Raw genomic sequence first — 23,435 nt, 5'->3', positions numbered from 1 at the left:
ATATGTATTGTTTTATAGAAACACAATATTTTTCGGTACGTTACTGTTTGTTATTATATTAAACTATCCCGTTTAATTTTAAGGGAACGTTTTTTCTTTTTAAGAAAACGTAGCAGAGGGGTGGGGTGTGCGGGCGCTATGAAATATCGCGAGAGCACAAGCACAAATCATTAACCTACGTAATGTGCCGTGCTGCTTCTAGCGGCGCTGGTGACAGTGCTGAAAGCTGTTGGGGTAAGTTTTCACTCATTTCACTATTTAAATACTTAAGGCGATCGTATAAAGTCTAAACACGGTGTTCATACAACGACGGGGACCGCGCTTTGAACCCGAGTTAAACACTCAATCTGCGACAAAGCCCGAATGTGCGGAGTCTGGGCCTGGGTGGGGGCAGCGCTGTTTTTCCCTTGTACCATAAATCTCCGACACACGGCCAGCATGCTATCCAACCCCGTATCCTTTCGGCTACGTGCACCCATCAACCCTTTGGTTGCCCGTGGGCTACAAATAGCGTGGATAAAAAACCCGATGATCGCTAACGGATTTGGTCACGTTTGTCAAATTGTCCGTTCAATGACGGACGGAGCCGAAGGGCAGCGGAACCGCACGAAGCGGCGCCGAGCAGCACGAGTTCACACTGTCGCATTTTCTTTGTTGTCCCGACACATAATGTGGTTTTTCTGGCCTTGGTTTGGTCAAAGCGGCCCGTCGGGATACGTGCGACCCCAACAAAGTGACAGTAAACACACATCTGGAGGCCAACCCACCACATTAGACGGTATTGGCGGAGAGGGAAGTGTCTTTATGTACCGCTATGTGCAAGGCTGCTTTCCGGCCTGGTGAACCAGCGGAGCTAACATGCTACATTCGGGCCGATCCGAGACGCGTACAGGCTTTGTTAGGCGCTCTGATGACATACCAAGCTCGTTTTGTCAGACGGTGTTTTTCTTTGGGGGCGGGGGGGGTCTTGTTGTGGATAATACACACCGTGATGTGTTCACTCTGTCATGTTGGTCAGATTATAGGCTATCTCAGGATTTAAAGCCTGTTTTTACATGTTACACAACAGAACAGTATTTAGTCTTAATTTCAGGAGTTGCTATCATGGCACTACTGTATTCGATCCGTGTGTTTTTTTTGCTTCCGCGAACTCAAAGTTTTTCGACCTCCCGTGGCGGAGAGACGTGCCCGTGTTCCCTGCGTCATAACGCATTCAGGCATGGCCCGTGGTCCCGTTCCTCCATGACCTGTAGTCCCCCCGTCTCTCCATGTCCCTGCTCTCTCCATGGCCTGGGGTCTCCGGTCTCTCCATGCCCCCCGCCTCGACAGCAGGCAGTCTGTTTAACCTAACGGTCACTAACCCTAACCTAGATTACACATCGGGAGGGCCAATGCTCCATCTAGTGAAGCTCGACGGTTTGGTAAACCTTAGTTAGGTTGTGGTTTCGATTTGGACAGGGTTTAAGCGCAAATCACGTCCATTTTTCTGACGTTTTTCCCCGAAACTAACAAAGAATAAGTGACCTTGTTGAACAAGGAACGATGTAGTGCTTGGATTCTTTGAGGAGTTATGTACTACAAGCACCGTTTTGGAAAGCACGTGGGTTGGGAGTCCTAAACAGGGATTGCGACAGTGTCTGTTTTAAAGGATATCATGTGTCCCAGTTCCTGTTGGACCAGCGTGTTTTCAAAACACGGGATTCAGGTCAACAACATGCAGAGACCCCGCCTAAGATCTTATTGACCGAGAGGCCTGACTTTAAAAGCCCAGGAAAGTAAGTCTTGGGTACTTCTGTGGAGAACCACAAATGAGGACAAAACCTTTTCGACCATGGGTCTCCAGAAATGTCATTAAAGTCCTGCCGATAACCTGAATCCTATCCTCAATCTGTTGAGAAAATAGTGCAGTTTGAAGAAGTATATCGGTTTGCATGACACTCACTCATTTGCTATGGTGGAATGGGGGGAAAAAAACGAATTACAGAGCACCCCAGTCTCTGGGAACGTCACTGTTCTGCCACTATCTTCTAGCATATACTTGTGTCCATGAATCTCTTGACAAAAGCATTGAACTCGGAACACATGGCTAGTCTGTCAGCACGAAGCTGCACCCACACGCGCAGTCTATTGAGCGCTGGCTCAAAGCGTGCCATGTTTTAGAAGACCACACTGCCAACCATGTACATCCGTGTAGCGGGACTTGTTGATCCACAGCTCTCGTCATTGTCTAGAGCCAGCTGAGTCCCATCTATTTTTACCCGCGTGAATCCAGGGCCAAAGCATCTCGCCCGCGCCCAATAAATAGACCCAGTATGGCCCCAGGGTCATGGGGCCAACCCGCCTCTGGTACAGAAATAAAAATGCCACCGTGCGGCCGCTTGGGCTCTCGTTGGGTTGACCAGAGAGGAGAATTTCGTAACGCCGTCTGTCGTTGTTGTTTTTTTACTCCAAAGCTGTGATGTGGGTTGGTTGTTTATTTAACTTTGACTATCGGATCTGTAAGTGAGTTGTCGGGACCTTTCCCTAACCAGGTGTGTTCTGTTTTTCTCCCTTTCCCTCCACAGTATGAAGTGAAACCTTAAAATAATTTTTGTAACATCCGCAACTGCTTCAAGTTCAGATCAAAACAAAGAAACTCAAGAGGAACGGCCTAAAACAAGCAAGAAGTTGCAACTCTCAATATACAAAGGTTTGAAATTATTCTAAAAGGATCACTTTGAGGATTTCCAAAACAGACGCAACCAACCACCAAAGATACGCTGCTGCCTATTGGAATCGCGCCCAAGAGAAGCTGCACGACAGAGCCAATACTGAGACGTCGGTAACCGATCTGAAACCAGAAGTTTGTGCCTACTCGACAGCTTTGACAAAGCACATGTCCCAACGCTGCTCCTAGCCCTCTTCCTCCTCCTCCTCCACCTCCTCCTCCTCCTCCTCCTCCTCCTCCTCATCCTCACCACCAGCTCACCCCGGGCTGCGGAGCGAGCTTCTATCTTCTCGTTTTTATTTTCCTCTACGTCCCCTGAAGTCTCTCTCTTTCTCTCCCTTGTTTCTTCTCCCTGCTGTCACATCGCAATCCCCCCCCCTCCCCCCACCCCAAGCAAGTGTTTTTGCACCTGCGTTTGCCTTTTTTTTGCGATTTTTGTTCCATCTCCTTTTTTTTTTTTTGCCTCATGCAACTATCTAGAACTTGTGCCAGAAACCTGTAACAAAATAAGTGTGTGTGCGACCGTGTGTGAAGAGATCTACAGTACAACTGTCCAATCGTCCAGAACTACAAAGACCCAAGACGCATATCAAAGGTCAGTGGAGTTTTTGTTTTCTGTCTGTTATGAACTGTACTGGAGAATGTGGTTAATTTTAAGTCCTTGCATTGGGTGTAGTGGTGCCAAAGGGTGGGACTGGTGGGATCTATCCTTCACAATATGAAGTGAAGATAAAAGGGACGGAAAGCTAATCTACTTGCCAGCTGGGTTCACGTGGGACTGAACAGAAGGGATTGTTTATGTGTCTTTGCCTCAGAAGACAATGTCCCTAATCCCTTCACTTGAATCAACACCCAGACTTCCTGAGAGACATCAAACATGGCAGACTCAATATTTATCTAACCAGTAGTTGAATGTCAATGGAAAACAGTCCATTAAATAAAAGAAGCAATTTGATGATGGATCATTTTGTTGGTATGATGTAATGTCGTCTCGAATGCTGAACTCTGAACCAGAATCGTTCAAACGCATTGGCAGTTGATTCTGTACAATTGATACTGGGCACATGTTGTTGTTGTTGTTTATAGTTTCTATAGCAATGGGATGGATATTTCATGGTGCACTCATCCATGTCCCATGTATGACGCAGCCTGTGCCAAGGATCATTCTGGAAGAAAAAAAGCGATTTAGGTCGGGTATCAGTCTGGAAGTCTGTGTGTTTGGTGGAAGATGGTGCCCCAAATTTACTCTCTACAGGCATGTGAACCGGGCGTAATTCGGACGGAAATGTTGCAATTGTTTTTAAACGATCAAAAGTTGCTGGTCCACTGGACATGGGACCGCCCATTCTCTCCTCGCCCATCCACTCGGAGGTTTTGCTCTCCCGGATGTCTTGGACTGAGAACAGTCTCTCACTGTTTGACTATTGGTGCACTGGCTGATGTGTCTTCCTTACCTGTTTTTATATTTCATTTCTTTGTCCCTCTGTTCATCCCTGCAGACGTCCCAGCGGTTTTTCCTTGGGTGGTCAGACACTTTTACTTTTGCTTTTCCTTTATTTTGTACCAAAACACTCGGGTCGGTCAGACGACACAAGTTCTCGCGTTGAGTCCGAGTGTACATGGACAAACATGGGCAGTCCTTGGAAAGGCTTTGTCGAGTTTACCTTGCCAGCGTCGCCGCCCACCACCTTCGTTAGCCCTGATCTGAGCAGCTCCTCCCCCATTGGGCTCAGCCTATCACCGTATGGCCCGTCCGTAAGTTCCGCCTTCCCACGCCTCCCCCCTGCGTTCCTCTCCATCCCTCCCACATTGTACACCCATCATCCACCCGGCCCCATGTCCTCCCCTCTGTCCTGTCCGACTGCCAAACCCCTTCCATCGTCAGCCCCCCCCCCGACAGGCTCCGAGACTAGCCTCTGCTCAGGTCCAGCGGGGCAGCGTGAGGTGTGTTTGGGCCTCGGCGGTTCGCTACATTGTGGCGTCGCATCTTTTTAAAGATGCTGACCAATTTGAATTCAGAGGGAGGAAAAAGAGCTGAAGTTGAGTGTAATGGAACTCCAATATGGCGTGCTACCTCTACTCTAGTCACACTTATAGTTGATTTCCTTCTGGATTTATTTTGTTCTTTAAATCTAGGCATTGGATCATGGCTACTCCATTATTTAGAAACCTTTTGGGTTTGTGGTTTAATCACGTTTGTGATTTAAGACTCGTGGACAAAAGACTAAACGTAAGCTCATTAGCCTCACCTGATTAACGACTTGAGAGGTTAATTCCTTGGTCTTTGTTTGGACTCAACTTTTCAGGACCCCTGAAAAGTTAAAACAAACCATAATGTCCTATTGCCGGTCTAAAATGCCCTCTGACACCAGCTGAAATGGGGGCCAATCCCTGAATGCAGTGCAACGGCCATATCAAACTAGTCATAATTTGATGTTTGGCAACGGGATGGCCTTTGTTTTTTTTGTAAAGCTCAATGGCTACTAAAATGGAGACTGATCTGGGACCCTTCATAATCCACCCTCTATTACCAATCAACAACCGGCTGGCAATTAGTCCCGCCTCCACCTCCCATACTCATCTACAAGCTGGCAACTAGTCCCGCCTCCACCTCCCACAACCAATCACCAACCGGCTGGCAACTAGACCTGCATCTGTCATACCTGTCTTCTGTACTTTTATTGGTTATTTCCTCGGCTTTCCTTGACCTCGAACAGTTATTTGGCAACTTGCTGTTATTTTTTTCCTTTCTTACAAAGTGGTTAACCTGAAAGAATGGTTAACTGCATTCTTCTAAATTATCATTTCTGTATGAGTAGATTCCATTTTTCGACGCTTCTGCTGTTGTCCCCGGTTTGTCTGTCCTCACGTCCTGGTAAAAATGGAGGATGGGATTAGTTAGGTGAGCGCTCAACTATTGTTCTCCATAAGTTTTATTTTGTTATGCTCTTCATCTTGGGGGTTTGGAGCCCAACATTAAATACTCACTGGTGGAGAACCTTAGGCCTTCAAACTTAAAAAGAGGATTCCTGTCTAACAATATGTTGTTCTGTACTGCCTAGTGGTTTGAGTTTTACTTATCAAATTGCCTTAACTGGAAAACCAAGGTTTTGAAGTTCTATAAATCAGTTGGCAACTGTGGACCACAGTTATGTAGATGGGTTACTATCAGTGGACTACGGTTATGGAGATGATTTATTTCAGTGGATAACCATTATATAGAGATGACTTACTTGCAGTGGACTATCATTATGGAGCTGAGCTACTATCAGTTGACCACCATTATGGAGATTTTAACTTGCAGAGGACTTCCATTATGGATCCGGGTAACCGACAGTGGAGTGGCCCTCCATTATGGATCCGGGTAACCGACAGTGGAGTGGCCCTCCATTATGGATCCGGGTAACCGACAGTGGAGTGGCCCTCCATTATGGATCCGGGTAACAGACAGTGGAGTGGACCTCCGTTATGGAGCCGGGTAACAGACAGTGGAGTGGACCTCCGTTATGGAGCCGGGTAACAGACAGTGGAGTGGACCTCCGTTATGGAGCCGGGTAACAGACAGTGGAGTGGACCTCTGTTATGGAGCCGGGTAACAGACAGTGGAGTGGACCTCCGTTATGGAGCCGGGTAACAGACAGTGGAGTGGACCTCCGTTATGGAGCCGGGTAACAGACAGTGGAGTGGACCTCCATTATGGATCCGGGTAACAGACAGTGGAGTGGACCTCTGTTATGGAGCTGGGTTACCAACAGCCGAGGACCAATGTGGTCACAGGCTCTTAAAGAGCGACTGCTTCCCTCCCAACAGGGCGTGCGAGTGCTCCCCCTACTGTCAGAAATGGAGCGAGGCAGCTCTGAGCCACCAGTGGCCCGTAGCTCTGGCTCCGCCCCCTCGACCGACCCGGTACCAATCCCCCGCTCCTCCTCCCTGTCATGCCACGCCCACCCAGGAAGTAAAAAGCACAAGCGGACCCCGTTGTATGAGAGATCTGTAAGTGTTTGGTTTTTGTTGGCCCTGGGCCGTAACCCCGTCTCCACATGGGTTTGGACCCAACATGTAGGATCGATCACTAGATCATGGGCCGTTCACTAACTGGTCAGTGGATCTTCCCCTAGGGGGGTCTGATGCAATATAACCTTTTTAAATTGAACTGCATGGAGTGTCTAAATCAGGCGTGATGTGATCAGGCCTCAGATTGGTTGAAAAGGGGTTTGGGTGAAGTGTGTTTTTCGGAGCATGTGGCTAACCAGAAGTAACTGGTGTGGTGTGTTTTTTATTATCTGCGCATAATGTCCTGAATCAGGTCGGCTCCTGAACCTGCGTGGAACAATGGCGAGGCAGTGTCCTCTGTTCACGACCCGTTGCGGTCAGACCCAGAACGCTCTAGCCACCGCCCCCCCCTTCCCCCCCCCCAAACCCACCCCCTCCTGCATAGATGTTTGCTCAACATTGCATGCGTCATTAAAAAGTAGCTGCTCCAATAACTAGTGGCAGAGTTTGTTTTCTGGTTTAGGTTTCATTTGAAGTTGTGTTTTTTTTGTTTTGTTTTTTGCCCGTACATTTTCATTTAGAACATCTAGGTTTGTACCCTGGTGTCTTTCGTGTGGTGACATTTGTGACTAATGTTGTGCGTTGTCCTCCCAAGATGAGCTTTGACCCGGGCATGCTCCACAACAACGGCCACACGGCCTTCGCCAACGGCTCGGCGCCCGGCCTTCGGGAGACGGGCGTGGTGGAGAAGCTGCTCACCTCCTACGGATTCATCCAGTGCTCTGAGCGCCAGGCCCGCCTCTTCTTCCACTGTTCCCAGTACAACGGCAACCTGCAGGAGCTCAAGATCGGAGGTCAGCAACCCCCACCCCCGAGCCAAACAAAGAGCCCCGAGGCGGTTCTGCTCACGTGAAACGCTCTTTTCTGAATGGGATAGATCAAAACAAAGATAGTTGATCGCCAGATAACTTACTTTATTTTAGTAACTTTATTACCCCCCCCGTAGGGCAATTCCTATGTTACAGCAGCCCAGCAGCAGTTGAAGACGCACGATATAATACAATACGATTTCAAAAACGTAGTATGGCTAAGGAGAACGAAAATAAATGCTAAAGGACAAACGGGGCGAACCGGACGAAAAGCACGTTGGCGGTTGTGGCCATGGCCGCGTCAAAGGTTCTGAACCTCACAAACCAAACCTTTCTGCACTGAGGAATACAGAGTTTGGTTTGGTGAGACGCCGGCGTTATATAAATCGAACGAACGCCGACTCCAACGCCACGCTAACCCGACCCGTCGTCAAACCGGCCTCTGCTCCTCTCTCCTCCCCCTTGTGCTTGTCTCCCCCCCCCCCCCCCCCCCACAGACGATGTAGAGTTTGAGGTGTCTGCCGACCGGCGCACCGGCAAACCCATCGCGGTGAAGCTGGTGAAGATTAAGCCCGAGGTACTGGCTGAGGAACGCATTGGGGGCCAGGTGGGGCCCGCACCGCACGCCTCTCCCTTTACTGTGCTGCATGGTTATATTCATCCAGTTAAGGACCACCATTTTGATTTTTAAGTTTCTCTCTGTCCGTGTCTCCTGTTCCCCTCTCCTTCAGTGTGTGTGTGTGTGTGTGTGTGTGTGTGTGTGGGGTGTGTGTCTTTATTTTGTGTTAGGTAGGTCTTAGTATGCGAGCACTTATGGATTGTCATTCGTAGATAGGCGTTTGTTTTGAGGTGTAGTGGGCGGCGAGTTTGACTCCCAAGCCGGACGGCTATGGGTTAGATCTCCCGTTGCCCACGCCCTACCTGAAGCCCCTTGAGCAATGGGCCTAACCTCTGCCTGCCCTGCTGGGATGAATTCCTCAAGATAAATATTGAAATCCGCGCTTATTAAGAAGAAAATACAATTGTTTATTTTTGCACATTTGCAAATAAATCTGCTAATGTGGAAGTTAGTCGCACAACATAAGAGCTCTGTTTTTTCCTTCCTGTGCGTTATTTAGAATTATATGTTGTGTATGCAGCCTCTCCTTTAGGTACTAATTGTTAGAATAAATACGTGTTTATTAAATGTTGCTTCCCTGTCTGTGTGATATCCTGGTAAAATGGCCACCTTTTTATTCCATGTGATTCTGATAATCCAACTAAACATTTTGGTCTTCCATATTATATATGAAATTGTTCGAAAAGTCAAAGCTCAACAACTCAAAACGGCCATTGTACCAAGATCTAAGTGTTCTCCCCTTCAACCAATATTCTATCCATCCCTCTTGGTGGTACAGGTGTCATGCCAGCCCTTTTAACCCCGCCCCCTCCCTGTCTGCAGGTCGTCTCTGCCATCCCAACCCACCTGGACGGGAAGGCCGCCCCCGGCCAGGTTCCCACCGGGAGCGTCTGTTACGAGAGAAATGGGGTAAGGCCGTAAGAGCAGGGTTTAAAGGGGCTCAACTCTCAGGCGATCGGGCTGCAAGGACATCCAGTCGTTGCAGGCGATGGGGTGTTTCTGATTGGCTGTTCTGTTAAAACGTCCAATCAAAGGGACGGTTGTGACCTATATCTATCTTTCAGAATTGAAACATGCTTTTCTTATTTTTGAAATCTCGGCAGTACTCCAAAGTACCACTAGGGGTACACATACCCCCATTTGAGAACCACTTTAGGGCCCAGGCTGTGTCCTAAACCCACGCCCACGTTGACCCTCCACAGGAAGTGTTCTACCTGACCTACACGTCCGACGACATCGAGGGAAACATGCACCTGGACACCGGCGACAAAGTCAGCTTCTACATGGAGACCAACAAGCAGTGAGTACCGGCACATCGCGGCCCCCCCCCCCCCGTCTGTGGTCACACCTGTTGGAGGTGGGTCAATCGTATTCAGAGCTTTGTCCCTTCCTGCCACCAGCACCGGTGCAGTCAGCGCCCACAACATCCACCTGGTGAAGAAGAAGCAGACGCGGTGCCAGGGGGTGGTCTGTGCCACCAAGGTAACGATGGCTCCAGACAGGGCTCCCGTTGACCCCCCACCCAATAGACTCATGCGTTCAATCTTAACGATGAGGGGTTGCAAGGTTAGGTCATTATTAGGGATCGACCGATATCGTTTTTTTTTTTTTGTTTTTTTTTTAGGACCGATACCGTTCTTTTCTTTTTTCGTCAGCCTTAGCCGATGACCGAAACGCCGATATTGATTTTTCTTGAGCCGACACTGCTTTTGCTCCTCAATTTACAACATAAAAATTCCACAATGATGATAACAATTAATTAAAATTGATCTCAATTTAAAAAAGGACAATTTATTGAACTGTCTGTAATTCATGCCGGGGGAAAAAATATTTATAAAAAATAATAAAGTAAATCTGCGGGAAAAAAAACGTTGGAAAAACGTGAAAGGCGCAAATATCGGCTGATAATATCGGCCGGCCGATATATCGGTCGATCACTAGTCATTATGACAGCCCCTATTCTCATAGTTCGGTAAAGGTAGATGGAAAGACAGATTAATAATGAAGCAAAGGGTAAATGGGGGATTTTGACTAGTCTTATTTTGTCTAGGCCCTATAAGTTGTACGGCATCTAGAAAAGCGTGAGAAGCACATGAATGCAGTGTGTAAGATTGGCGCGCAGTGCTGACCCAACGCGTTGCCCCGTGTCTCCAGGAGGCGTTTGGGTTCATCGAGAGGGCCGACGTGGTGAAGGAGATCTTCTTCCACTACAGCGAGTTCAAAGGAGACCTGGAGGACCTGCAGGCCGGGGATGATGTGGAGTTCACCATCAAAGACCGCAACGTAGGTTCCTCATGCTCACAACCACCGGTCTTTAACCACCCACCTCCAGTAGGATGCTGGGCGCCTTGGTCTGGTTGTAGATGGTTCATCAGAGTGCAGCTGGAGCCGTGGAAGGCTTCATGAGGAATAATGTATGGACATGGCTGTGAAGGAAGTAGTGGGGGGGTTGACATGAAGCATAGGATCATCTACGGGGTAAGGAGGTCATGTTCTCCCGGGGTAAGGAGGTCATGTTCTCCAGGGGTAAGGAGGTCATGTTCTCCAGGAGTAAGGAGGTCATGTTCTCCAGGATAAGGAGGTCATGTTCTCCATGTTTCATGTTCTCTAGGGTAAGGAGGTGGCCACGGACGTGCGGCTGCTGCCCCAGGGAACGGTCATCTTCGAGGACATCAGCATCGAGCAGTTCGAAGGAACCGTCCTCAAAGTGATCCCCAAAGTGCCCACCAAGAACCAGGTAGGACCTCGCTAGAACGGCGTCTCTTTCTACTCACTGGTCCCAGATCAAGGTCTTAATCCTGATGCTAAGAAGATGAAAATGAGAGCAGTAGTGCATTTTTTTGAGACCCTTGTAATGGCTCCCCAGCGGAGAAATGTACATTTATTTAGCAGGTGTTTTGAACCAAACTGAAGTGCATTTGGTTAGACGTCTTTGATAAGCATGTAGATGTTATCTTCTCAAGGGTGCCAACCGGTTTACTGGGGATCGAACTCAGAACCTTAGATTAAGGGTCGGAACACCCTTACACGACAAAATCCCTCCCCTTCAAATAGTTTTTTCATAAACCCGTTGAAGCCACTGTTTGTAGAAGATGTAAGAAGGCCCCCAGGTCAGACGCGGGGGTGGGGTTTGTGTTCCCACGACGCGGTGGATCTCCCTAACGTCCGTCCCCCCCCTTGCAGAACGACCCCCTGCCCGGTCGCATCAGCGCCCGGATCGGCTTCGACAAGGAGCTGCTCTTCGGGGAGAAGGACACCAAGTCCAAGGTGACGCTGCTGGAGGGCGACCACGTGCAGTTCAACATCTCCACCGACCGCCGCGACAAGCTGGAGCGCGCCACCAACATCGACATCCTCTCCGACACCTTCGGCTTCACCAAGGAGGCCCGCGAGATGGTAGGCTGGGGGAGGGTCACTGTGAGGGGGGGTGGGAGGGTCGCTATTCGGGTGGGGTCGCTATTCCTGTGTCTGAGCAGTGGGCTAAGGTCTCTCCTGTGTTGTGGGTCTCTGAGGGGTCTCTCCTGGGTTGTGGGTCTCTGAGGGGTCTCTCCTGTGTTGTGGGTCTCTGAGGGGTCTCTCCTGTGTTGTGGGTCTCTGAGGGGTCTCTCCTGTGTTGTGGGTCTCTGAGGGGTCTCTCCTGTGTTGTGGGTCTCTGAGGGGTCTCTCCTGTGTTGTGGGTCTCTGAGGGGTCTCTCCTGTGTTGTGGGTCTCTGAGGGGTCTCTCCTGTGTTGTGGGTCTCTGAGGGGTCTCTCCTGTGTTGTGGGTCTCTGAGGGGTCTCTCCTGTGTTGTGGGTCTCTGAGGGGTCTCTCCTGTGTTGTGGGTCTCTGAGGGGTCTCTCCTGTGTTGTGGGTCTCTGAGGGGTCTCTCCTGTGTTGTGGGTCTCTGAGGGGTCTCTCCTGTGTTGTGGGTCTCTGAGGGGTCTCTCCTGTGTTGTGGGTCTGTGAGCGCTGGGCTAAGGTCTCTCCTGTGTTGTGGGTCTGTGAGCGCTGGGCTAAGGTCTCTCCTGTGTTGTGGGTCTGTGAGCGCTGGGCTAAGGTCTCTCCTGTGTTGTGGGTCTCTGAGCGCTGGGCTAAGGTCTCTCCTGTGTTGTGGGTCTCTGAGGGGTCTCTCCTGTGTTGTGGGTCTCTGAGGGGTCTCTCCTGTGTTGTGGGTCTCTGAGGGGTCTCTCCTTTGTTGTGGGTCTCTGAGGGGTCTCTCCTGTGTTGTGGGTCTCTGAGGGGTCTCTCCTGTGTTGTGGGTCTGTGAGGGGTCTCTCCTGTGTTGTGGGTCTGTGAGGGGTCTCTCCTGTGTTGTGGGTCTGAGCGCTGGGCTAAGGTCTCTCCTGTGTTGTGGGTCTGTGAGCGCTGGGCTAAGGTCTCTCCTGTGTTGTGTGTCGCTGAGGGGTCTCTCCTGTGTTGTGGGTCTGAGGGGTCTCTCCTGTGTTGTGGGTCTCTGAGGGGCCTCTCCTGTGTTGTGGGTCTCTGAGGGGTCTCTCCTGTGTTGTGGGTCTCTGAGGGGTCTCTCCTGTGTTGTGGGTATGTGAGGGGTCTCTCCTGTGTTGTGGGTATGTGAGGGGTCTCTCCTGTGTTGTGAGTCTGTGAGGGGTCTCTCCTGTGTTGTGAGTCTGTGAGGGGTCTCTCCTGTGTTGTGAGTCTGTGAGCGGTCTCTCTTGTGTTGTGGGTCTGTGAGGGGTCTCTCCTGTGTTGTGAGTCTATGAGGGGTCTCTCCTGTGTTGTGGGTCTGTGAGGGGTCTCTCCTGTGTTGTGTGTCTGTGAGCGCTGGGCTAAGGTCTCTCCTGTGTGCTGACGGGACCCCGGTATGACCCCCAGTGTCCGGCCGGGTCTTGTGTGTTGCAGGGGGTGATTGCCGCCATGCGCGACGGCTTCGGCTTCATCAAGTGCGTGGACCGCGACGCGCGCATGTTCTTCCACTTCAGCGAGGTGCTGGAGGAGAGCCAGCTGCACATCTCAGACGAAGTGGAGTTCACCGTCGTCCCAGTGAGTACCCGAGAGAGACGCGCACCTCACCTCCTGAGTCTGGCGCCCCCTAGGGGCTTGGAGGTGTCCCCCACAGGCACGTAGGTCTGGTTACCTTGGTGCATCCAACGCTCTGATCTTTAAAGCATTTTCGTTTTACAAGGCAAGGAGTAAATCTGTGTGGTTTATAATGGTTATTTGAGGAACAGTTGAAATATCATTAAGCAATATTATTTGGTTTTCTGTTGGATCTAATACAGATAGTACAGTACAGCGTACTATGGGATGTAATTATTGTCCTAACGGATGGCAAGACTACAACATTTCCCCAATGTTTCAGTTCTAAATGTTTCTTCAGACTGCACACCTCCAAAGCAAACCTACGAGTTGTTGTCCTTTTTTAAAGCAACGCTTTAACCATGTCCTCCTGGACGTGGCCTCCCCATCGGCCGTTGTAGCCTCAACCGTCTGAGCCCGGTTCTCTGTCGGTTCCCCAGGACATGCTGTCGGCCCAGAGGAACCACGCCGTGCGCATCAAGAAGCTTCCCAAGGGCACGGTGTCATTCCACACCCAGTCGGAGCAGCGCTTCATCGGGACGGTGGACAAGGAGGTCATGGCCACCACGCCCGCCAAGAACGTCAGCCCCAGCAAGACCAAGGAGAAGGTACGCAAAGCCCTCGGGCTCACCTCCTCCGCTCCCCTCTCTTTGCGTCACGTCTTCTGCCCTTTACTTCTGGCCTGCTGTTTGTTTGAGTCGAGGCTGGACCTATTGCAGCCTCTGGAACAAGTGTCAATGTCTCTGCCGCATAAACTTTTATTGCTTTTTTTTTTTTACTCCCCTTCTCGGTTACTATTCCATCACTTTTTAATTATTCCTTTGTTTTTGTTTTGGCTTTTGACCTTCTATTCGACTCCCTGTATGTCCGTCTCTCCGTTAGAAGAGAGATAAGGTAGGACGCTGTTCTGTCTGCATGACCCCCCCCCAGCTCCATTAATCAGTTATCAAGATGCATGCTGGGTAAGCTTGGCAGACGCACACGCCTCATTTGGGCTTCACGGTGCACACAATGTCCTCTAGTGATGGGAGGGTCTGACTGTCCTGGCTCTCTAACGTGAAAGTCAGTAGGACAGTGATCTTGGCGGCATGGGTCTGGTATTAACCCCAACCATACGGAGGGAATTCGTTGACAAATTGAATACGAAGTACTTAAACCGTGAATGGCCGTGTTCTATTAGATTTTCATTTAGTGTGCTGGTAACATCTGTTTTTCCTTGATGTTTTTTTGCCGTGAAGGCATTTTGTGCCTCAAGCTGAATTGCGTTAAATAACAGTGAGGGTGTAACTTGTTGTTGAAGACATCTGCTTGAGCACCACTGGGGTAGTCGAGTGTACGTTCTACCTGCTGGCTCCCACAACCTCACCAGCATTGGGTGTTCATTGGAGACGAGGCTTCTGCTAATGCTAACACTCGGCACGCTTCCCAAAAGCACACTTTGGCTTTAAAGGCTGTGCTCCTTTGTGTTGTGCTAACTTAGCCTTTAGGCTAACTTCTTAACGCGCCTCCATCAAGTGGTGGAACTCCCCTGTGTCGCTGAGGGCTACGACGCTAATGTGGAGGCGACACCGCTATCTTAACATGAAGAGAAACAGCAATTCAGACTCAAACACCAAGCCATAATAACTTTGACGTTTGGGCACAGGGTCTTGCTAGAAACAGCTCCATGAAGTACTGATTGTTGGTGTCCACAGCTGTCCAGTTGTGTGTCTATTAAGCTCATGGTTTTTTGTGTTTCTTGACGTGTGCAGGAGCCAGAGGAGGGTGTGATTGCATATGAAGACTGCGGTGTGAAGATGACGGTGTTGTACCATGCCAAGGACCTAGAGAGCAGCATCTACCCTCAGGCCGGAGATAAGGTACGTCTCTGTACCAGATGGTCCCTGGTGAGATGAGTGAAGAGTTGCATCGGCCCACTGTCAAAGAACAGACGTAAGACCCCTGTGCTTGCAGAATAACTGTAAATTGGTGAACTTCGCAGTCTGCGACTAAATTACATATTGTATGGTTTGATTTAAAGGTAGGGATAGCTAACCTTGGGAAAAGACAAGCATTCGATTAGTGCTTGGGATGGGGTTGGTCACAGAATGTGCGAGGTATTCCTAGTGTTGAACCACCAGGGGGAGTTCTGTACTAACGAGGTGAAATAGTTAATTGGTGTTCATGACTCATGCCTGACCTGTTGGTGACCACCAGGTGGAGTTGTGTTATAGTTAATTGGTGTGTGCCTGGTGCCCTACCTCTCCGTGACCACCAGGTGGAGTTGTGTTATAGTTAATTGGTGTGTGACTGGTGCTGTCACACCAAATTTGTACCGGGTGCCAAATTTGTACCGGGTACGTAATCCATTCCAAACCTGCCTGGCAACAGATGATCGCGTACGATCGCGTCGATTGACGAAGGAAGGTTCAAGAACATTCGCGGTTAAACACTCGGTTTACTACACATTAAACACAGAGATTACTAGCTAAACTACAATTAAATGCAATACAAATATAAAGTTAGGAACGCTTATAAATGTAATTTGTCACACCAAATTTGTACCGGGTGCCATTTTGTGCCTGCCTGGCAACAGATGATCGCGGACGATTGCGTAGATTGACGTAGGAAGTCGTTCATTGAGTTCGAGAACATTCGCGAAGTCGTTCATTGAGCGCGACAAGACAGATAGCCCTTACTTTACAAATTACATTTATTAGCGTTCCTAACCTTCCTACGTCAATCAACGCGATCGTCCGCGATCATCTGTTGCCAGGCAGGTTTGGAATGGATTACGTACCCGGTACAAATTTGGTGTGACAGTGCCCTACCTCTCCGTGACCACCAGGTGGAGTTGTGTTATAGTTAATTGGTGTGTGCCTGGTGCCCTACCTCTCGGTGACCACCAGGTAGAGTTGTGTTATAGTTAATTGGTGTGTGACTGGTGCCCTACCTCTCCGTGGCCACCAGGTGGAGTTCTCCATCAACGAGGTTAAGCGCACCGGGCAGCAGAGCGCCGTGTCCATCAAGGTGCTGAACCGCACGGCCGGCAACGCCAAGCGACTGCAGGGCTTCGTGGCCACGCTCAAGGACAACTTCGGCTTCATCGAGACGGCCAATCACGACCAGGAGATCTTCTTCCATTACAGGTGAAGACCCCAGGGAGTGTGGTGTGATCACTGTGGGGGGGGGTTTGAACGGGGAAGGGATATCATAATAACCAAAGTCGTGGAACTTGATGCCGACCGCAAGCATCCATCCACTCCAGTTTTTGGTATTAGTTTTTAGGGTTCATTCAAATAGCTCTAACTTCTTGGTCTAGTTCTACTTGTTCTATTTCTACTTGTTCTATCACAAATTCTAGCTATGTGCTTACTTTGTCATTACATCGTTGCGTCCGACACCTCAAAATGCTCGAGGCTTCCAGCCGGGGTGCAAAGTAGCACGGGTGCCCTGGTGGTGTTGTGCAACACCCGGAGGAGCAGTGAAGGGTGGTGGTTAACCTGTTCTGTGTGTGTGTGTGTGTGTGTGTGTGTGTGTGGTGTTTAACCCGTTATCTGTGTGTGTGTGTGTGTGTGTGTGTGTGTGTGTGTGGTGTTTAACCCGTTATCTGTGTGTGTGTGTGTGTGTGGTGTTTAACCCATTATCTGTGTGTGTGTGTGTGTGTGTGTGTGTGTGTGTGTGTGTGGTGTTTAACCCGTTATCTGTGTGTGTGTGTGTGTGTGGTGTTTAACCCATTATCTGTGTGTGTGTGTGTGTGTGTGTGTGTGTGTGTGTGTGTGGGTGTGGTGTTTAACCCGTTATCTGTGTGTGTGTGTGTGTGTGTGTGTGTGTGTGTGGTGTTTAACCCGTTATCTGTGTGTGTGTGTGTGTGTGTGTGTGTGTGTGTGTTTAACCCGTTGTGTTTGTGTGTGTGTGTGTGTGTGTGTGGTGTTTAACCCGTTGTGTGTGTGTGTGTGTGTGTGTGTGTGTGTGTGTGTGTGTGTTTAATCCGTCCTCTCTCTCTGTTCTCAGCGAGCTGTGCGGTGACGTGGAGAACCTGGAGCTGGGCGACACGGTGGAGTACACGCTGTCCAAGGGCAAAGGGAACAAAGTGAGCGCCGAGAAGGTCAACAAGGTGGCTGCAGGTGAGGACCCCCCCCACTCCTAGACCCTGGGTCTGCCATCCTTTACCATGGGCAATAAGTCCCCAAGTCCCGACCGCTGTCATTTATTTTCCACCAAACAATAGAACTTCTCCAAGTGGAGTAAAGATCCGTAACTTTCAAACCCCGGCTGCGGCCCTGATGGATATCAACGGAAGATGCTGATTGGGTTAAAAGTGTGTGTGTGTGTGTGTGTGTCCAGCACATACACACAAGAATAAGTTGTGGTCGAAACAAGACCTGTCAAAGCTGAAGGGTGGGGGGGCGACGGCCACACTCGGTGACGGTCCAAGCGTGTGATGGTGTTGGAAGGTGGTGCTGACGGCGGTGTTGAAGGTGGTGCTGACGGCGGTGTTGTGTCCCCTGCAGTGAACGGCGTGGGCGAGGACGCCGGAGGCGGGGTGATGCTGGGGAAGGTGGTGCGGCCGCTGCGTAGCGTGGACCCCACCCAGACGGAGTACCAGGGCCTCATCGAGGTGGCGGAGGAAGGTGGGTGGTGTACCGTCTGTCAGGCCTCGCCGAGCAATGCAGCGATCCACCGTCACGAGAGCACGCGTCCGTGGAGAAGGGCTGCGCTCCACCTAGATGGCCTTTACTGAGCTCCTCTTAACACCGGGCGCTGTGTGTGTGTGTGTGTGTGTGTGTGTGTGTGTGTGTGTGTGTGTGTGTGTGTGTGTGTGTGTGTGTGTGTGTGTGTGTGTGTGTGTGTGTGTGTGTGTGTGTGTGTGTGTGTGTGTGTGTGTGTGTGCGCGGTGATGGCTCGTTTGAACCCGAGTTCTCTCATTCACTCAGTCCCACTCTTAACACTCTCGCAGACACACTCACACTATCACTCATTCACTAACTCACCCAGACACTATCACTCATTCACTCGGTCTGACTCATTCACTCAAACTCACCCACACACTCAGACACCATCACTCATTCACTCGGTCTCACTCATTCACTCTAACTCACCCACACACTCAGACACCATCACTCATTCACTCCCGACGCTGTCTCACCCACTCACTCAGTCAGTAACTCAGTCAGTCCCTCACTCAGTCACTCACCCACTCACTCACTCACTCACTGCAACAGGTGAGCAGCCTCACCCTGCCCCAGAGTCCGATCAGTCTGACCCGGGGGCCAGGAGAGGCTGTTTCAACCAGCCCTCCTCCACACACCCCCACTACCATGTCTAAATCAGATGTGAGGGGATGAACTCAAAACCAGTTGAGTACACATCAGAGCCGCTCTGACCTCTGCGCATACTGTGTTCTGATTGACTCGGTTTGGTGCTAATGTTGCTAAGCTAACCCTCGTGTCATGACACCCTCCGGTCCACCAGGTGGCACTAAAGGGGGCAACTATCCGTTTGGCATCATGGGCATGGCCAGCAAGGCGGACTGCCTCCAGAAGGGGGAGCTGGTGAAGTTCCAGCTGTGCACCGTGGTCCAGACGGGCCAGAAGATGGCCTGCAGCGTGGTCCCCCAGAGGAGGGCCCTGGTGGAGTGTGTTAAAGACCAGGTAGGAACCGCACCGACATCCTTAATATCCTTAATATATAAATATACCCTGTGTGTGTGTGTGAGAGAGACCCCATACTGTGTGTGTGACCCCATACTGTGTTTATGTCATGCTCCCAACTGAGCTAGTGATGTAGAAGTTTAGATTCACTTAACAAGGCCATGACTAGTATTAGGAACATGCAAAATCGACTAATCTACGACTGCACTTTTTTAAAGTTAGCTTTGCGGTCCGTCACTCTCTCCTAGAAGTGTTGGTTGCTAGTTGAATTCTTATATTGTTACCTGCAGTCCGCTAGTCCCTTTAGCCCGTCTCCTCGCGCAGTACCTCCTCTGCCGGGGGGGGTCTGTGCCTTCAGCTCACGGGTGTGGGTGTTCTCCTCGGCAGTTCGGCTTCATCACCTACGAGGTGGGGGAGAGCAAGAAGCTGTTCTTCCACGTGAAGGAGGTGCAGGACGGCCTGGAGCTGCAGACCGGGGACGAGGTGGAGTTCTCCGTCGTGCTCAACCAACGGACGGGCAAATGTAGCGCCTGCAACGTCCGCCGCGTCAGGTAGAGCCTCGCCGCCGCCTCCGCCGTCAGGGCTGGCTGTCCTGGCCAATTTCCTGAAATCGATTCGATTTATAAGGTTCCGAATCGATTAGTCACGATTCAGTCTGCTCTTAAATGACGAAAATGGCTCAACTGTGTTACAAAATACAAATGTACTCTATTTTTCCTCTTCATCTTAAACAACAGGTTTTAAGTGCAAACTTGTATATTGGACGGTTTAAACTGGAGCTGTAAACAAAACTGTCTCAAGTCTCAAAAGTGCAATTTTGAAATTAGAAAGGAATTGCAAGTGAAAGTGTACTTGAACTACAACATTCCATCTCTGGACATTGCATTAAGGCATTGTTTATTAAAGTGCAAAAATAATAATAATGGTAAAAAAAAAAAAAAGAATTGATCTCATGGCCTATGAGATACAATAAGGTACAATATTGCAAAATTTAAATGAATTCGATTAAATCGATTTTCTTTACCCAGCCCTATCCACCGTCATCGTCATCGCCCGGCCCTCAGGCGATCATGATGATGAGCAACTTCATCATGATCGCTGCCGTCACCCTTTAGTAGAAGCCTTGGTCTTAAAGGTTCTATCAGTGATTCTAGGCCGATACATAAATGATCACATTAATCTGATCTTTCCTCACGATCCACTATTTGCCCGACCCTTAAGCAGGCCTTCAAAAAACCCCGTCTCTGTAGGCAAGCTATGCTCCGAGATCGTACACAAAAGTAATGTTGCTACCAACCACTCAAAACCAAAATAAATAGTATTCCAATCAATCACCGACAAGGGGTGGGTGTTTTGGGGTTTTGCGCAGTGTTCATGATAGCTTTTGCTGGATGCAGGAAACACGGAAGGGAGGGGCGAGCTGGCTCTGTTTGCTTGGCAACTCACTTCAAACACCAGCAGAAGTGACGTCGCAACATGGCTGATACAACCTTTAAAGAGGCGGCGTCGCACTCGGTGGTTTAGAATAACGGTATTCCTTCGTACACGTGTTGTGAAACACTTGCGGTCTGTTCAGTTACTTGTGGGCCAGGTACTACTGGGTCAGGTACTACTGGGTCAGTTCGTTGTGGGTCAGGTACTTGTGGGTCAGTTCCCTGTGGGTCAGGTACCTGTGGGTCAGTTCCCTGTGGGTCAGGTACTAGTAGGTCAGGTACCTGTGGGTCAGGTACTAGTAGATCTAGTTATTGGTAGTTCTGAGTGGGTTTAGATCTTTAGGACGACGTGCGGAGGAGAGGCTTAATGAGTCGAGAACCTAACGGAGGTGAAAGGTCTACATTGTGTTGGTTTTGCTCCCCCCCCAGCGAGGGTCCTAAGCCCGTGGTGACCCCCCGCCCTGAGCGGCTGGTGAACCGTCTGAAGAGCATCACCCTGGACGACGCCAGCGCGCCTCGCCTCGTCATCGTCCGCCAGCCCCGTGGGCCCGACAACTCCAAGGTAATGCTCACCCTCTCACTTACCCCATCACTCTCACTCACACTCACTCTAATGCTCTCACTCACTCACTCACTCACTCACTCTAATGCTCTCACTCACTCACTCACTCTAATGCTCTCACTCACTCACTCACTCTAATGCTCTCAATCACTCACTCACTCTAATGCTCTCAATCACTCACTCACTCTAATGCTCGCCCTCTCACTTACTCCATCACTCTCACTCACACACTCTCTCTCACTCGCTCACTCTAATGCTCACCCTCTCACTTACTCCATCGCTCTCACTCACTCTCTCTCTCTCTCACTCACTCACTCACTCACTCACTCACTCTAATGCTCTCACTCAATCAACCTGGCCGTCAGTCACTCAGTCTCACTTGCTCACCAAACTCTCTCCATTACATTCTGCTTCTTGTGCTTATTATATTTTAACAAACCTGTATCATATCCGGAGTGTGCGTTCATTGAGTGATCATATTCCCTAAAACTACGGAAATCAGTCAAACAGAAAATCATAGAACACTGAAGCGGGGGGGACTTTTAATGTGGCGTTGGACGGGTCCTCAGAACCGTTGAACCCCCGGCTCCCTGTGTGTTCGATCAGCTTGACTTAAACCTCCTCTCCTCTTCCTCTTCCTCTTCCTCCCAGGGCTTCAGCGTGGAGCGCAAGACCCGGCAGCCCGGGTTCATCGACTGAGATCAGGCCCCACCCCCGGTCACGCCCCCTGCCACGCCCCGCCCGGCCGTGCGACTAGATTAAGAAATGCTCCCCTAGCTCCCCGCCCCCCCCCCCCCCCCTCTCTTTATCTGCTTGTAAAAATCCAACGCACAATCCCATGCTGCCGCGCCGCCACCGCCCTGGTTACTACCCCCCTGGTTACTACCCCCCCTGGTTACTACCCGCCTGTTTACCCGCTGATCACCTGCTTGTTACCCGCTACCAGCGGCAGGGGGGTCCTCTCATTCCACGTCTCCCCCCCCCTCCCCCTCCCTCCCCTGTGTGTGATGTACTGCAGGGTACACAAGATCTCTCTGACTGTGTGTGTGTGTGTGTGTGTGTGTGTGTGTGCGTGTGCAGGTGCGCTGTATCCTACGATTGGTCGTATCGAGTAACGGAAGATATTTGTGTTTTTGTTCAGTTCTTGGGGCGTCGCCCAATCAAAGTGTCCGCCTTGGTTTTGTTTTTGTTTATTTTCCCTCGTTTTTATTAGATGTTTTTTTTGGGCTTTCCCTGGAATTCTGCACCCGTGTTCTTCCCCTGGACTTCCATGTTGTAAGCGTGTGAGTTATAGCATGTGCATCTCCCCCCCCCCCCCCTTCAGCATCCTGTGGTCCTGGCCGCGATTGGCTCGGGCCGTTCTCCCCGGAGACAGGAAACAGGAAGTGGCCTGGCTGTCTGGGTTTTCCATCGTCTGCTCTCTTTCTGTTTTTCTCCATCTTGCGTACGCTGGAGCGAGCGAGTGAGCCAATCCCGGTTCTCTCTCTGCGGGCCGCCTTTCTGTTTTGCTTTTTTGTTTCCGGAACGTTTTGAAAAGAAGACGAAAATAATGTATGAAACATTGATGCTTGGTTCGCAGTGAGGGAGGGCCGTACGGGGTCGTGGCGTGGCGCGTGTGGACGTCCGCGTTGGTCACCGGGTCGGAGAAAGCCTTCAGGCGCCTGCGAGGTTGCGGGTTCGAGTCCCGTGACGGAGCGGCCCTGGTTTTGATTTTGTCGTGGTGGTGCAGAATTCCTCGTGGCTTCACGTCGTTCCACCGCGGTTCTTTTTCTACGGACGTTTCGTCGTTTTTAAATTTTTTTTCTTGCACATATTTTTGCTTATTTTACCATGGAAGGTCAATCTGCTAATAATGAATAAAGTAAAAATAAGGTGCCTATAAAAACTACACGCAAAATAACAAAAATAGATGTGCCCCATCTTCCCCCGGCCCTGACCCCTCAGCCTCTTGGTGGCCGGCCCTTTGGTTTCTCGTAGACATCATACTGGTATAATACCAGTATGATACTGGTATGCATCCCGGTACGACGGGTGGAAATATACTGTATGTATTGTGTGATTCTTTTCTTTTTTTCTCCTTTTTATTTTTTATTTTTTTTCGTTTAGTGAGGAAATTCAAACAGAAAAGAGATAACAAAAAATCAAACCTAACTTAAAAAAAAAAAAAAAGAAATAAAAACAATAAATGGGAAAACGGAACAGGAGGTATTAGAGATAATTACGTTTAAGGTATAACGAAGAAGAAATGAGGAGAGGTGTCGACGATTTGGGGTGGCTGTTGTGCTCTTGGCCCCCCCCCTTCCGGGGGAGCGCACGTGCGTCCGTGCACGTGAAGCGAGCGGCACGCATCAGGTCAGCTCTCTGGAGATCACTGGCTACAGTCTGACCTCCTGCAGAGGTTCAGTGTACTTTTGTTAATGGTCTTGAATGAAAACGATTAAAGTTTTATGAATCTTAGAAATCTTGTGGGTGTTTCATTTGTGTTTGTTTTATGGGAAAGGCATATTCACTTTATAGTAGGCGCGTGCATAGCAGGTGGAACATGGATTTTCCTTCTCAATGGCTTACAATAAAATTGTTTTTAAAACTTTATTTTAATAGTTGC

General features: G+C 49.9%; 1 protein-coding gene across 7 annotated transcripts; it reads left to right on the top strand.

The window, feature by feature from the left end:
- Positions 1–168: 168 nt before the first annotated feature.
- On the top strand, positions 169–23,313 carry csde1 (cold shock domain containing E1, RNA-binding). Of its 7 annotated transcripts, XM_079741169.1 has the most exons (20): positions 169–234; positions 2,565–3,302; positions 7,356–7,554; positions 8,067–8,233; positions 9,011–9,097; positions 9,391–9,488; positions 9,565–9,670; positions 10,343–10,471; positions 10,800–10,925; positions 11,372–11,584; positions 12,999–13,166; positions 13,643–13,810; positions 14,954–15,061; positions 16,152–16,330; positions 17,196–17,308; positions 17,696–17,815; positions 18,657–18,835; positions 19,223–19,386; positions 20,698–20,830; positions 21,482–23,313. In XM_079741169.1, exons 3-20 carry the CDS (start codon positions 7,356–7,358, stop codon positions 21,527–21,529), a joined length of 2,505 nt encoding a protein of 834 aa, XP_079597295.1. In that variant the 5' UTR covers positions 169–234; positions 2,565–3,302; the 3' UTR covers positions 21,530–23,313. The 7 variants fall into 7 exon arrangements, with proteins under 7 accessions (XP_079597295.1, XP_079597293.1, XP_079597289.1 ...); XM_079741167.1 differs by lacking the exons at positions 169–234; positions 2,565–3,302 and adding an exon at positions 6,553–6,700 and having other exon boundaries at positions 8,067–8,176; XM_079741163.1 differs by lacking the exons at positions 169–234; positions 2,565–3,302 and adding an exon at positions 6,553–6,700.
- The last annotated feature ends 122 nt before the right edge of the window (positions 23,314–23,435 follow it).

The sequence above is a fragment of the Pollachius pollachius genome (assembly GCF_949987615.1).
Source record: "Pollachius pollachius genome assembly, chromosome: 8".
Classification (NCBI taxonomy): domain Eukaryota; kingdom Metazoa; phylum Chordata; class Actinopteri; order Gadiformes; family Gadidae; genus Pollachius; species Pollachius pollachius.
This window is presented reverse-complemented; position numbering and strand designations above follow the sequence as displayed.